Below are 12,188 nucleotides of genomic sequence, written 5' to 3' on the forward strand. Positions count from 1 at the left end.
GAAAGGACACAGAGCTGTCATGTCTGACACAGGACATGGTCACATTGTTGCTCTCAATAAGGGAGACAAAATACAATTAATCATGTAGGCAAGGAAGAAAGAAGGGTAGAGAAAAAGGTTGAAAAGAGAGGCCAAAACAGACAGCAGATGGAAATGAGGAGAGAAACGTGACAGCGCGCGTTAGACTGGAGCAGGAGGTGAGAGACTGAAAGGTGAGATGAAGATGGTGGATTACGGAGCTCTCTTTATACTGTTGCACTGCTCTGATGTACAAGTTTGCAGAGTGTTTTTCTTCAAAAGCAACTGATAATGAACCAAAAAGCACATGACTAACACCAAGGGACCACATGACAGACAGGAGTAAGCAAATTCCTTCATCTCAAGTCATTATTGTGTCCCCAAGCTGACTTTGGTGTTTTACATGTGGGATCCAGTGGTATACGATATCAAACAATCTTTTATTGCTGAAAATTATATGTGCTTTTCACTTTGCAGCTGACTGAAGACTTGAAGCCTGATTTTACTTCAACTGCATATACAAATTTGCCCAGATTTAATGGAAATACGACGCTACAATGAGTTTCCTCATTGCATAATCTTTTCAACAATAAAATAATCAAGCTGCACACTGTCCAAAAGGTGTTATATAAGGATTGCATGCTGGGTTTTGTGTTTTCACTTGTTAGAATTGATTTGAATTGATTTCTTCTTGCATGTGGGAACACCATGAGCTTAAAATAGTAAAATCCTTTAAATGTTAATTATGAGCTGTGCTGAGGTTCAAACACTTTTATACAGTTTAACAAGTTTGGAATCAGTGGAATTTTCCACACATGAAGTGGGCCAAATGAGACTTTCATCCTGGCAGCGCTATCTGTCGGTATTTCTCTCATCTTCACATACTTTGCTTCCAACTAATAATGGCACATTGGAGTCACAGAACCACTGCCGTCCAACAGGACTGGAGCCGACTGACCTCACCCATTAGTCCGCCGCTCGAGACTGAAGCTCACTGACACATATCCAAAAGAGAACACAGCGCTGTCCCTTCCCTTTTCTCGTCTTTTGTTCATGTCTGGGCTATCCACACAGAGGTACCGAAAAAAAAAATGTTTCCGGTGGTTACTGGTTATCAGACATTGCATGGTAATGGAAGTGACAACCATATCCGAGGGAGACCGGCTGGCACACGGCGTGTCCCAGCAATCACTGCACCGACCCTGATCAGACCAGACGTAATCTTAATTAGTCAGTGATGCTGCTCACTCACTCTTTCACTCACCTGTCTGTCTCCATCTCTGTGCTACAGAGCACACACACATCCAGTACACACACATCTGTTCATGTGCTGGGTCTGACACACACCGCAAAGTAGTCATATAACATGTTGTCAGCAGTGTGTAGAAACTAATCTGTCATTTCTGTAAGAATATGATTAAATGCAGTGATTGCTCAGACATGCATTTATGTGCGTTATAGATGAAATTGCAAATTTGCTGCATGGATTAATCATCATGTTGGAGTTGAATTTACTAAAAAGCAACTTCAAAGCAGTTCTGAGCGTGTGAAATGTGGTGTAATGGCTGTGTGTGTGCGTGTCAAACCACTTGAGCGCTCAGATCTTTCACTCCCAAAACAGCCTTTGTGCAAAGGTCACAAGTATCACATGAGAAAAAGCCTCTGAACATCTTCCAGCTTTCCGTCTACAGCGCATGCTACACATACAAAACACCTGACACGAGTGAAGAAATATTTAGGATCAGACCTGCCAGACGGTTTTTATATAATACTAAACACATGGGATCTCAGTATTTGTTCAAGTGTACATTCAGAATGTGTTGGATTGGTGGTCAGTGATAGTGTTTTTCTTTACTGTTTGACAGGTCTGAGATGAGAAACAGGGTGAAATTAACCGCAGCAGGATGAAAGATGACAGCATAACAGTGCAGCTAATCAGCCACTTCAAACACCAACATTGATCCACAGGTCACTCACACACACACAAACACTGATAACGAAACTGCTGGTCTTTGTCAGCAACAACACATCTGACAGGGTATGAATGTTCACCCATCCTCTATAGAACTAGACCAGGGGCCAGCAACCTTTACTAACAAAAGAGCCATTGTTGGCCAAAAGCAGAAAAACATTTTTTTAGCCTTAGAATGAAGATAAAACAGCCTTAAATGAAGCCCAACTAGCCGACCAATATTACGAATAGGTCACAATGAGCAGTTATTAATATGGTTTTGTCAGCATGCAGTGAGGACCCAAGTGCAAATAAGAGGCTGGACTCTATTTGAGTATTTGAGATAAATTCAAAACTAGACTTGAAGTTGGCAAAATTTAAGGTTAAGGTGCCGGGCCGTAGACTTTCATAAGCTATGATGCCCATTTCAATTGTCTAAAATGTTAAAAGAAAATGTTTTACTGCCGTTTATAAACCACACATTTTTACAATTGAAGAATACAAATTGATTTGGGCCTACACTAACATTTAAATTTAAGGAAATAACTTATTATTTTTTGGTCACAGCCACAGGGAGCCACTGCAGATGGCCTGAAGAGCCACACAAGGCTCCGGAGCCGCAGATTGCCCACCCCTGAACTAGACTGTTAATCCCCTGCTCTGTTACATGTATGTGTCTGTGAATGTTTGTCTTAGTGTGTATACATATCTAAGTTGTGTCTTTGCATGTCATATCCTACCTTCTGTCCAGTCCCCATGCAGGTTTTGTCTTCCTGAGGATCTACAGGACTCTGCAGGGTCGGCCGAGATCCTTCCACCAAACTCTCATTTTGGCTCTCCGCCGTCAACCCTGACACCTCATCCAGGATGTCCTCTGCAGACATAGGACAAAATGTAAATACATAGTGTATTCCCAAATATCAGGAAACTTCTCTCTAATGCTCACTTACAACCCCTTTTGTTCTCATGTTTTTGATTTTCCAAACTTCCTCCAGGTCTTAAAAGTGCCTTAAGCCTGCATTCTTTTAATGGCCAGTAGAGGGCAATTACAAGTGGTCCGACTGTATAAAGGTCAATAAAAAAAATTGTCCCCACTTCTACCTTAACTCATTCCCTCAGCCAACACTTTCAGTTAATAGCCTTTATCACTAGTTTCAAGGGTTTCCAATTCAGTTCATTTTGTAAATTATGGTCCAATTTAGTGAAAAAAATTGACAATAAAGCAGGGGATTTAAATAGCCTTGAACTTCTTTTTTTTAACCTTTCAGGTGTATTTAAAGTTCATTATGACATTTTGGTTGCCTAAAAAGGTCTATTGTTCTATAAGAAGCTGTCTCTTTATTTTTTATGTAAATTAAGTTTTAAGCCTGTTTTTCACTAGCCAAAATAAGCAACCCAATTATAATCACGTCTAGTTCATTTATACAGTCAATGGTCTTGGTGTCCTTCTCAATTCTTCACAATTCATAGAATTTAACAGACTCGTCCTTGTGTTTGTGTTAAGTTACAGTGATGATACTAAAAACATCCATATAACCCTTGGTGTTTCTTATTATGATACCACTGTATAGTCTTTAGTATTTCATCCAATCAGAGTGATATTTCCCATTTATTTCCTCTGTTGAAGGTCTCTTGTGTACACCCGTCTCCTCTTAAGCATGATATCATCGATAACCTCCATCTGGCTGCTGAAGTGTTTTTACTCTCTGTCTGACCCTTTGCGTATGGCATATCTTACACAATGACAGCTCCACACTGCGGAAGGATTCATATTAATATTCATAATGCTCCGAGTCGCTGTATAAACAATGCCAGCTTGTCAGCCTGTGCACTGTGAGCCCCAATTTATAAAAGGAATACAAATGGTGCCCTTGCTCGGATAAAAAGAGCAGGTCAGGGGAAAGCTGGCGGCTGCCTGCAGGTTGGTTGTCAGACAGCATCCATGCATAATTAGCAGATTGCCCTATTCACCCTCTGCCTTAAAAAAAATAAAAATAATGATTTAAATCACCATCTGCATTCTCCCTCATTTCGCCACAAAGTCGTAGCAAAATTTAAGAGTTGTAAAAAGTTACATCCTGTTTAAAGCCGCACAAATCTGCAGGTCAAGTTTCCATCTTAACCTTAAGCTGATCTTCCTTTATATGATTTGATGGCCCTTAAGATAATGAGGTTATGATTTGAAATTAATAAAGAAAACGAACTATATTAGTCACTAGAGGACACTGTTTGTGTACATCTTGTTATGAAATTTGTTCAAAAACACAAATAATGCAGAATCCCATGCATGCACAACCTCTGTTCCTGCAGAACAGGAAGCTTTACCTTGGTTCTGGGAGAAGATGTCTGTGGCTGGGTCATGCTCTCCATCGGAGCGCCGGGGTGGAACGGAGCACAGGACCCGAGGGTCCAGCTGGGGCAAGGTGCTGACACTCAAGGTCAGCGCTTGGTTTACAAATGCAGCCCTCATATCATCCATTTGGAGGGCGGATGCTGGTTTACCATTGAGCAAGAGAATCTCATCCCCTGCTTTCAAACCTGGTGGAGAATGAAAGGACAGTGCAGAAATTCAGCCGATTTAATGCTTAAAAAAGCATGTGTCCTTTAAAGTGGCTTCATTTTGGAGAGAAATACATTGCAACAGAACAGGCTGAGAGAGTGATAAAAGCAACGCACAGTAAGTGAAAGGATTGTCTGTCAACAACAAAGCACCATCCAGCACAGTGGCTTTCCTGTGAGCCATCAGCTTGAGTGCTAATGTGTACAAATGATCTGCACAAACAAAACTTTAGTGCCATTCTCCTCAACAGCAGCTCCGTCACTAATCAGACATGTTGGGACTCTAATGTCTTCCAAAACATTAAAAATGCAGCCGTTCATGCATGTTCGCTTGAGGCAAATGCTGATCTAACAAGACCGGATTGCTTTAAGAAGGATGGTGCAATGCGTGTCTATTCCTGTCCTGTCAACATGTGCATCATCTATATGGTGCTATATATGAAAAACAATCCATGGCCTGCACTGAAACACAGATCCAGTTTGAGGCTTTCTCCCCTCGCACACCTGTGCCGGCTCTGCTAATTGGGAATTAGTAGTCAATCAGCCGACCAATTAGCAGACAACCTCCCCCAATAAACCTGATTGGTTGTGACAGGAGATCTGACACCTGCCCTAACTGGCAGAATTAAGTAAGACAAAGGGTTTTGGTCCTGTTGACAAAGTCACACATGGGCACATGTTTGCTTGCTATCCCTTTAGTCTAATTTTATATCTACTCTAATAGGAACAGCAGGCATTCTGTGATATGGTTTTCATCATACGCTGAATGCTACAGACACATGCAGGCACACACACAGTTACATATATAGAGGCGCACATTTAGCCCTAAGTTATGACCTAGTTGTCTGGGATGTGAAATGTCAGCTGTAGCAGAGTCTTTATTGGACAGAGAGAGATAACCCCTCTGGCCATATACTGCTGAGTGTGTATATGTGCTTGTGTATGCATGTATGTGTCTGTGCTTCTGTAAGGGGGAGGGGGAATTACAGTGAGAGAGGGAGAGAGAGAGAAAAGACCCTCTGGGGCTCCTTGTCCGGTGATGGCCTGGTTTCTGTGTATACCCTGCAGAAATTGAAGCGTGATTTCTTTCACTCCCCATTCATTCTCATTGCTCTTAGTGCACATACAAGCTCATCTCAGCGTAAGCATGGACCTACTAATGTTGCGCCTGACATACTTAATTCAGTGATTCAGCAGAATATAGTGTAATCTTACAAAAAAGATGTATTGTGTTGTCTGGGTGCCACAAGCTTTTTCTATCTCTACTTGCATATAGATGTGGAAAGTCAGTATATCCTGTGGCTGCTGGCAGCCTGCTAAGCTAGCAGCTTTTTAGATTGCTAATGCACTGGAGGACACAATCTCACACTTGAGTAACCTTGGTGTGACTCTGGGGGCACAATAGTGGGGCATGTTATTTTCTATACATTAGTGTTGTATGTACAGAGCTGCCGTGTGTTTTTCAAACCCATTAGGTCGTGCTGGCTCTGTTAGAAGATAGAGGCTAATGAATGGGGGATGAACTCGAGACCTGGCAGACAAAGGAATGCTGTTTTTATTCTTAGCTCTGAAGGACAACAAAGCCACATATTCATAGCTCCTATGGAATTTCTTTAATTTGTATTTCATGGTTTGGAACATAATGCCTTTTCTAGCATGAAAGCTAGTAATCATCAGACTGACATATAGTATACGGGACATGTGATTCAAGCAGCCAGATGTTTTTCCATACTGTAGTTGCTGGTTCATATCATGTGGACTTACTGATGTTGGAGGCCTTTCCATGCTGTGAATGACCTCTATCTTTAGTAAGTTTATTGTTTATTGCCTTGTAAATTGTGAAAAAGAGAAGATATTCCAAAATTAGGGCCATACTGAATTTTAGTCTCTTAAATTAAAAGCTCCTTTTGAGGTTCCCTCATTAAATTTTATAACATCATTACCCTAAAACAAATTTCAAAATCCACTATTTGAATAAAGTGTGATTACTTTGAATGAATATGTGGTTATATAAATGTAATTTATGGTGCATATGCATGTGTGCGGCAAGCTGGAGAGCAAAGAGTTTTTTGACAGCAGTGAAAATATTGTTTTTGACAGGCTAAATAATATTTAGAGATGTAGATAAAAACATGGTTGTGACTTGTGAAAATATACAAATTGGAACCTTTGGACTTTACAGCACTCTGGAGGTACTGGAAATATTTGGATCGCAGAAACAACCCTACACTAATTCGACAAATAGTATCTTAATAAAATAATATTAGTGTAGCCTACTTTTTAACTTCAAATGTGCAGATATACCGGGAATAAACAGAATAAATAGACATTCAAAAAAAGGGGAAAAAGCTGCAAAACATCTGAATGCTGTTTCAAATTTAAATGTCAACTTTATGACTGAAGCTTCGCAGCTACAAACTACATTTGGTATGGCTCTAGTTAAAATGTTGATCCGCAGAATTTAGAGTAAAAGACTGCATTGCTAACAAGCCTCTCCTTTGACGTCTACCTTTTGGAGACAAGGTGTTCTCTTTATTCGTCTCTTCTCCACTCTGCCCTAAGCCACCAGGCTTCTCTGTCAAACAAGAGGTTTAGTTATGTTGACTCAGTAGCTGAAGCGATGCAGTCACACAAAGTTGCGCTGATAAGATGTCATGCGGGATCAGGTGTTTCTCAGGTCAGGTGTTTGGCTGTTGAGTTTGCAATGTCAACCAAAGAGAGAAATATGTAGCCAGCTTTCACGTACCTGTTACATAACCCCTGTTGCTACTGCACTCAGATTCAACTATGGTAAATGTCCTGTTTTTTTGTTTGTCTGTTTTGTCTTTTATGCGGGAATACCAACTCTCAGGACACAAAAAGTACAGCACACACACGTTTGTTTGTTAATAAAAGAAATATGTACCTTTCGCTGAGGCCAGCCCCTCTGCTTTGACTTCAGTAATATGGAGCTGCTGCGTCCCATCCTCATCTATAACTGCCACAGAAAAACCTATAGACATCGATCATAGGACAAGAGAGAGATTGAGTCATTATTCTTTTAGTCCTCTTTAAAAAAAATCCAATTTGACAGTGTGCACCGCTGCTTCATAACTACAGAGCAATTAGATCCACTTAGGATAAAATGCACCCAGACTGGGTTATCCATTTTTAGCCATTAAGAAGCATGACTCAATGAAGTCTATTACAAAAATCAATTTGAAGCAGAATTTAAAATATGACAGGAAAGGGTTCAAAAAAAGGGGTACTGTCAGAGAGAAGCGTACCGTATCCGATGGTGCAGGACTCGGCTTTGTCAAACCGGATCACCTTGGTGGCTTTGGGGCAAACTTCAATCTCTTTATAGAGCTGCAAACACAAAAAGTTTATATTTAATTGGCAAAAAATGGAAGGATAGCAGTGTTGTTGGATGGAGATGGTCAAGGTCATGTTATTGCTGATAATAAAGGATGGATAGATTCATGTTTTATTCAGGCTCCTTAATAGAGCAATCGCAAGCGAAGGTTGTGGGGTCAAAATCCAGGTCGAGTCTGTGAAGTGAGTGGGTGCTCAGACAGGGGCTTGACCTAGCAGCGGGCAGGAGCATAGACACAGCTGTGTGTATGAAGCAACAGACAGGGACAGGAGCCTGTAGTGTGTAATGCATTTCACTGTGGAGAAATAATAATGTAATATCATAGAGGGAGGATGAAAGAGGGTGAAATGAGTCACTGATCAAAGCAGGAAGATAAAAGACCTATTGAGGAAAAAGAGCGAGTTATACAATGACTTTGCTTTGAGACAGAGTTCAGTGTATCACCTACAAAGCAACGTCGCAAAAGGAATTCATTTTGGGGTTTACACAGGGGCTGAATAATGTGGAGGTGAGGTCTCTTTCAATGAGAGTGATTGTTTATGTGAATAATGGTGCACATAATACACTCAGAATACTATTTTGCATAATTTATAGCATATGCGATGGCGCTTCCTTTCCCATCATGGGAATTTTGTATGCATTGCAAATCAAAACTGTCATCCAAGTCATAAAACATGCACAAGCTTGCATCCAGATCCGCTTGGAATGAAACAAAAATTAATTAGTAATAAGGTGAAGACCCCAAAATACAAATAGGACATTGTGTCTCAGCTGAGACTGCAATAAAAAAAAACACAAATCCTCCAAAATATGAAAACTTCATATTACAAGTACAGTGAAATAACTGTACTCCACGTCTTTCATCTAATTATGTGTGTTTCTTTTTGTGACAATCCAGATAATAAGTTGTTACCATCATACGTTATTACCACAGTGCTTCAATGTGTGTTTCCTCACCAGATCAGAGATGTCCTCCTCAAGTTTGGGGACATAAAAGAGCATTTGGTTCTCAATCCACACCTTCAAACGCAGGTAATGGCTGGAGGGGTCTATTTTATGGGCCTGGAAGCAATAAGAGAGAATGGCAATGTAGAAAAGGATGTTAAAGTGGAGGAAAATAAGCATCACAACACATGTATTCATTCTTCTTTTCAAAATAAGACATACACAATCACTCTAATTAGCTCTCCCAGACATTTGAAGCCCAGTCTGTCTTCTGATGTAACATGTTTAATATCTTAAACTAAAAACACCATTCCCTTTTCCATTACTGTACCATCCCCTGACAAAAGGTAACAGACATATATGTGTCCAATCATGTATATAATCCACATATACAGTATGTGCATGCATGTAACACACATGGGCCATAAATTAGATGCTCCAGTTCCTTGTGACATGTTTATAGCATGCATGCACACAAACGCACACACGTCAATCAGCGTCATGCATGTGTTTCAACAGAGCCCTGAGTGCAACATATACGTGTCATTGGGTATTATTATTCTTGTTTGTTAGAAGAGGAGGATGAAGTGCAAAGCAATTGTCAGAGACTCAGAAATTGATGAGACAGTGAGACAGTAATATGCAGTGTATATTGTATGTCAAGACTATAGGGTTGCAAAATTCCAGGAATTTTCAAAGTTGGAAACTTTCCATGGGAATGAATGGGAATTTATGAGAATTAATAGGAGTTTATGGGGAAAAAACCGGGAATTTACAAAATTGAAGGTTGGCTGTAACAAGGAACTCAAATATAGTCGGGAAAATATATTTTAGCATACTCTTGACTAAACCACTAACAACCAGATTTCATGCAAGTACAATTTAAAAATCTGTTATTCCTCAATCACATGCACATAGCACACTGCTTCCTGCAGGGCTGCTGAGACCACAGCCCCTATATGCACTGTGCATTCCTCCATCACATGTTCAACTCATTTGCATGTTGAATGGGACGTTTTGGGAATTTTTCTTGGGGGGGCGGGCGGGGTGCATTTCACTTTATTTTGAATGGGTGGGGTCGGGGGAGTAATATTCAACATTCATGTTTTTGTTGTTCATTTAAATAATATATTGTTCAATAAATGTAATAAAACTTCATAATTTTCTACTTACAAATAAATCTGTTTAAATGTCATGTTTTTTTGCTTTTGAATATTTCCAAAATTCTCCAGCTTATCTTCCCATCCCCTTTGCAACCCTCGTCAAGACTAAGAAAAGATCTGTGACACTGTCACACTGAAATTCACTTTTCTGCTTTCCTGGCAGTACCAGCTGCAGTCTGATGTCTTTGTTTCACATCTCAAATTGCGATTTTAATTCAATGAGACAAGTCAAATTCTTAAAAGTTGACTTTTATATGTTTGCATGTGTTAAGCTGTCTGCAGACTGTAAAATGTTAAAGTTTTATTATCCACATGCAACCACTTATGGTATTCTAAACTCATAATAAGCAGAACTATGTACAATTTTATGAGACTCATTCCACAAGACTGCATGTGTTTAACAAACCTGTTAGAATGAATTATTTGCATGCTTAACAGCTGTCGTTGGTTACAAGTTTTGCCGGAGCATTTATGTGTGCATGTGCAGGTTGAAATGCAACGAAGCAATGAGCTTCTACAGGGAAAAGGTTGGACAAACCGTACATCACCTGTCAGTTCAAATCGCTGAACTACTGCATAATGTTTGGTCTGTAATTATCAGCCTTATACACGAAGTACTGTACAGCATGCCCTTGCACCGCTATCAGCAACAATTCACCTTGCAGACGGTGCTCAGGACTTCCAGCACTGTCTCCCCGGGCTGTATGATGGCCAGGACAGGCTGATTATTTGGCAGACACACCCAGGAGGGAGTCAGGTAATCAGGAACCCAAATGTCGCTGTCCACGTTTTGCTGAGGAAGACTTTTGACCGAGCCCTCTCTCTCCTTCTGAAAATGCAACACACACACACACACACACGCAAAAAACAAGAGTTTATGCATCTTTGAGTAGCCTTTGTGCCCAGTAAAAACAGAAGGCACCCCATTATAAATTCAATGTTATCATGAAAAGCTTTCAGTTCTAATTGAGTTTCTGCTGAATGAAGAATGAGAAACATATTCTATTATCCACAATTACAGTTGCTAAAATCATGTATTAATCTCCTAATTCAGCGGTGTCCCCCTTCTTGTTCACAAAAAAACACAGATTTGCTCGGCTTGATTAGCCTAATATGATGGATACTGGCGGTGGCCTGAAAGCAGCAAGAGATCTGATTGCAAAATCGAATTCATTTGTGTTTATGAGAGCCTCTTGATGCAATTTTTCTCCCTGTGTGAGTATGTGTTACATATGTGTGTGCATTCTTTTCAAAGCGCAGTCTGTAACCTTTCAGCTCATCAGTCTGACCTCTGACAATCTGGCATGTCAGCCTCTCTCCTCTGATTCTGTCCTGCTCGCCTCTTCTATTCGACCTCACACTGTCTGTCACTGATACCTTATCTCATCCTATCAAGTAACAGCATCCACAAACTCATTTATTCTCTCATTCCTCTATTGCAACCCCCCTCATACTAATCATTGCCTCTCCTTCTGGTGCCCCTCTATCTGCACATCACTCCATCATCTCCCTCCTCCCCGTCTTTCATTTATGCCATACAACCTGCTGTTAACAATCCGGCTTGGTGATCGCTGTTTGAATTAACTATCTGTGGGTGTACGTGTTGGTTAAAGTGAAAGTAAGACAGAGAAAGAAGGAAAAGAAACAGAAGGTGCAAACTATATTCAAAAGCACATTTTTGTATGCACATGTTAACAAAATACAGACACACACATTTTCTCAGACAGACAACAGACTGGGGGGTCCATAACTAGTACCTCCCCCCAACTCCCTAAACTCCTAGCCCTGCTCGGCACCATCTGGCTCCCCTCCTGGCCCATGTAGGATGCTGCTGCTGGGGGCGGGGGTCCTAGGCAGCACACTAAACTCTCTCTCTCTCTCTCTCTCTCTTGCCGTCAGTGGGATTCCCCTAAACAAACAGAGAGCTAAAGCTGGGACAAGCCCCGTCAGATGTGAACATTTGGAACTACAGTAATCTTACAGGAGATGCTCATTTCTACTGATGCAGCATTTCCAGCTACATTTTACAACCAACTGAAGCGTGTTAACTTCCTATGCATTTCTTCACTGTCATACCATACTTTGCCAGCTGAGGATGAGCGTGGGTGGAAGGAAATCAATCTCCCATGGTGCCACTGGGGGCCTGCACGGTCAGAGCGGGTGAGTGCTGCAGACTTTTCTTCCACCCGTCTTGCAT

General features: G+C 40.8%; 1 protein-coding gene across 2 annotated transcripts in view; it reads right to left on the minus strand.

Annotated features, from left to right (window-relative positions):
* LOC131986316 (rho guanine nucleotide exchange factor TIAM1-like) overlaps nucleotides 1-12,188 on the minus strand; it is a 65,186-nt gene that overhangs the window by 19,783 nt on the left and 33,215 nt on the right. Inside the window, exons 12-17 of one of the 2 annotated variants that reach the window (XM_059351203.1) lie at nucleotides 10,650-10,820; nucleotides 8,841-8,945; nucleotides 7,795-7,876; nucleotides 7,434-7,520; nucleotides 4,295-4,507; nucleotides 2,710-2,843 (exon numbers count right to left, since the gene is read on the minus strand). In XM_059351203.1, coding sequence (XP_059207186.1) covers nucleotides 2,710-2,843; nucleotides 4,295-4,507; nucleotides 7,434-7,520; nucleotides 7,795-7,876; nucleotides 8,841-8,945; nucleotides 10,650-10,820 — 792 coding nt within the window. Of the gene's footprint in view, nucleotides 1-2,709; nucleotides 2,844-4,294; nucleotides 4,508-4,645; nucleotides 5,001-7,433; nucleotides 7,521-7,794; nucleotides 7,877-8,840; nucleotides 8,946-10,649; nucleotides 10,821-12,188 lie in introns of those variants that run through there. The other variant, XM_059351204.1, reaches the window with a different exon arrangement.

Source organism: Centropristis striata, chromosome 15 (assembly GCF_030273125.1).
Source record: "Centropristis striata isolate RG_2023a ecotype Rhode Island chromosome 15, C.striata_1.0, whole genome shotgun sequence".
Taxonomy (NCBI): Eukaryota; Metazoa; Chordata; class Actinopteri; order Perciformes; family Serranidae; genus Centropristis; species Centropristis striata.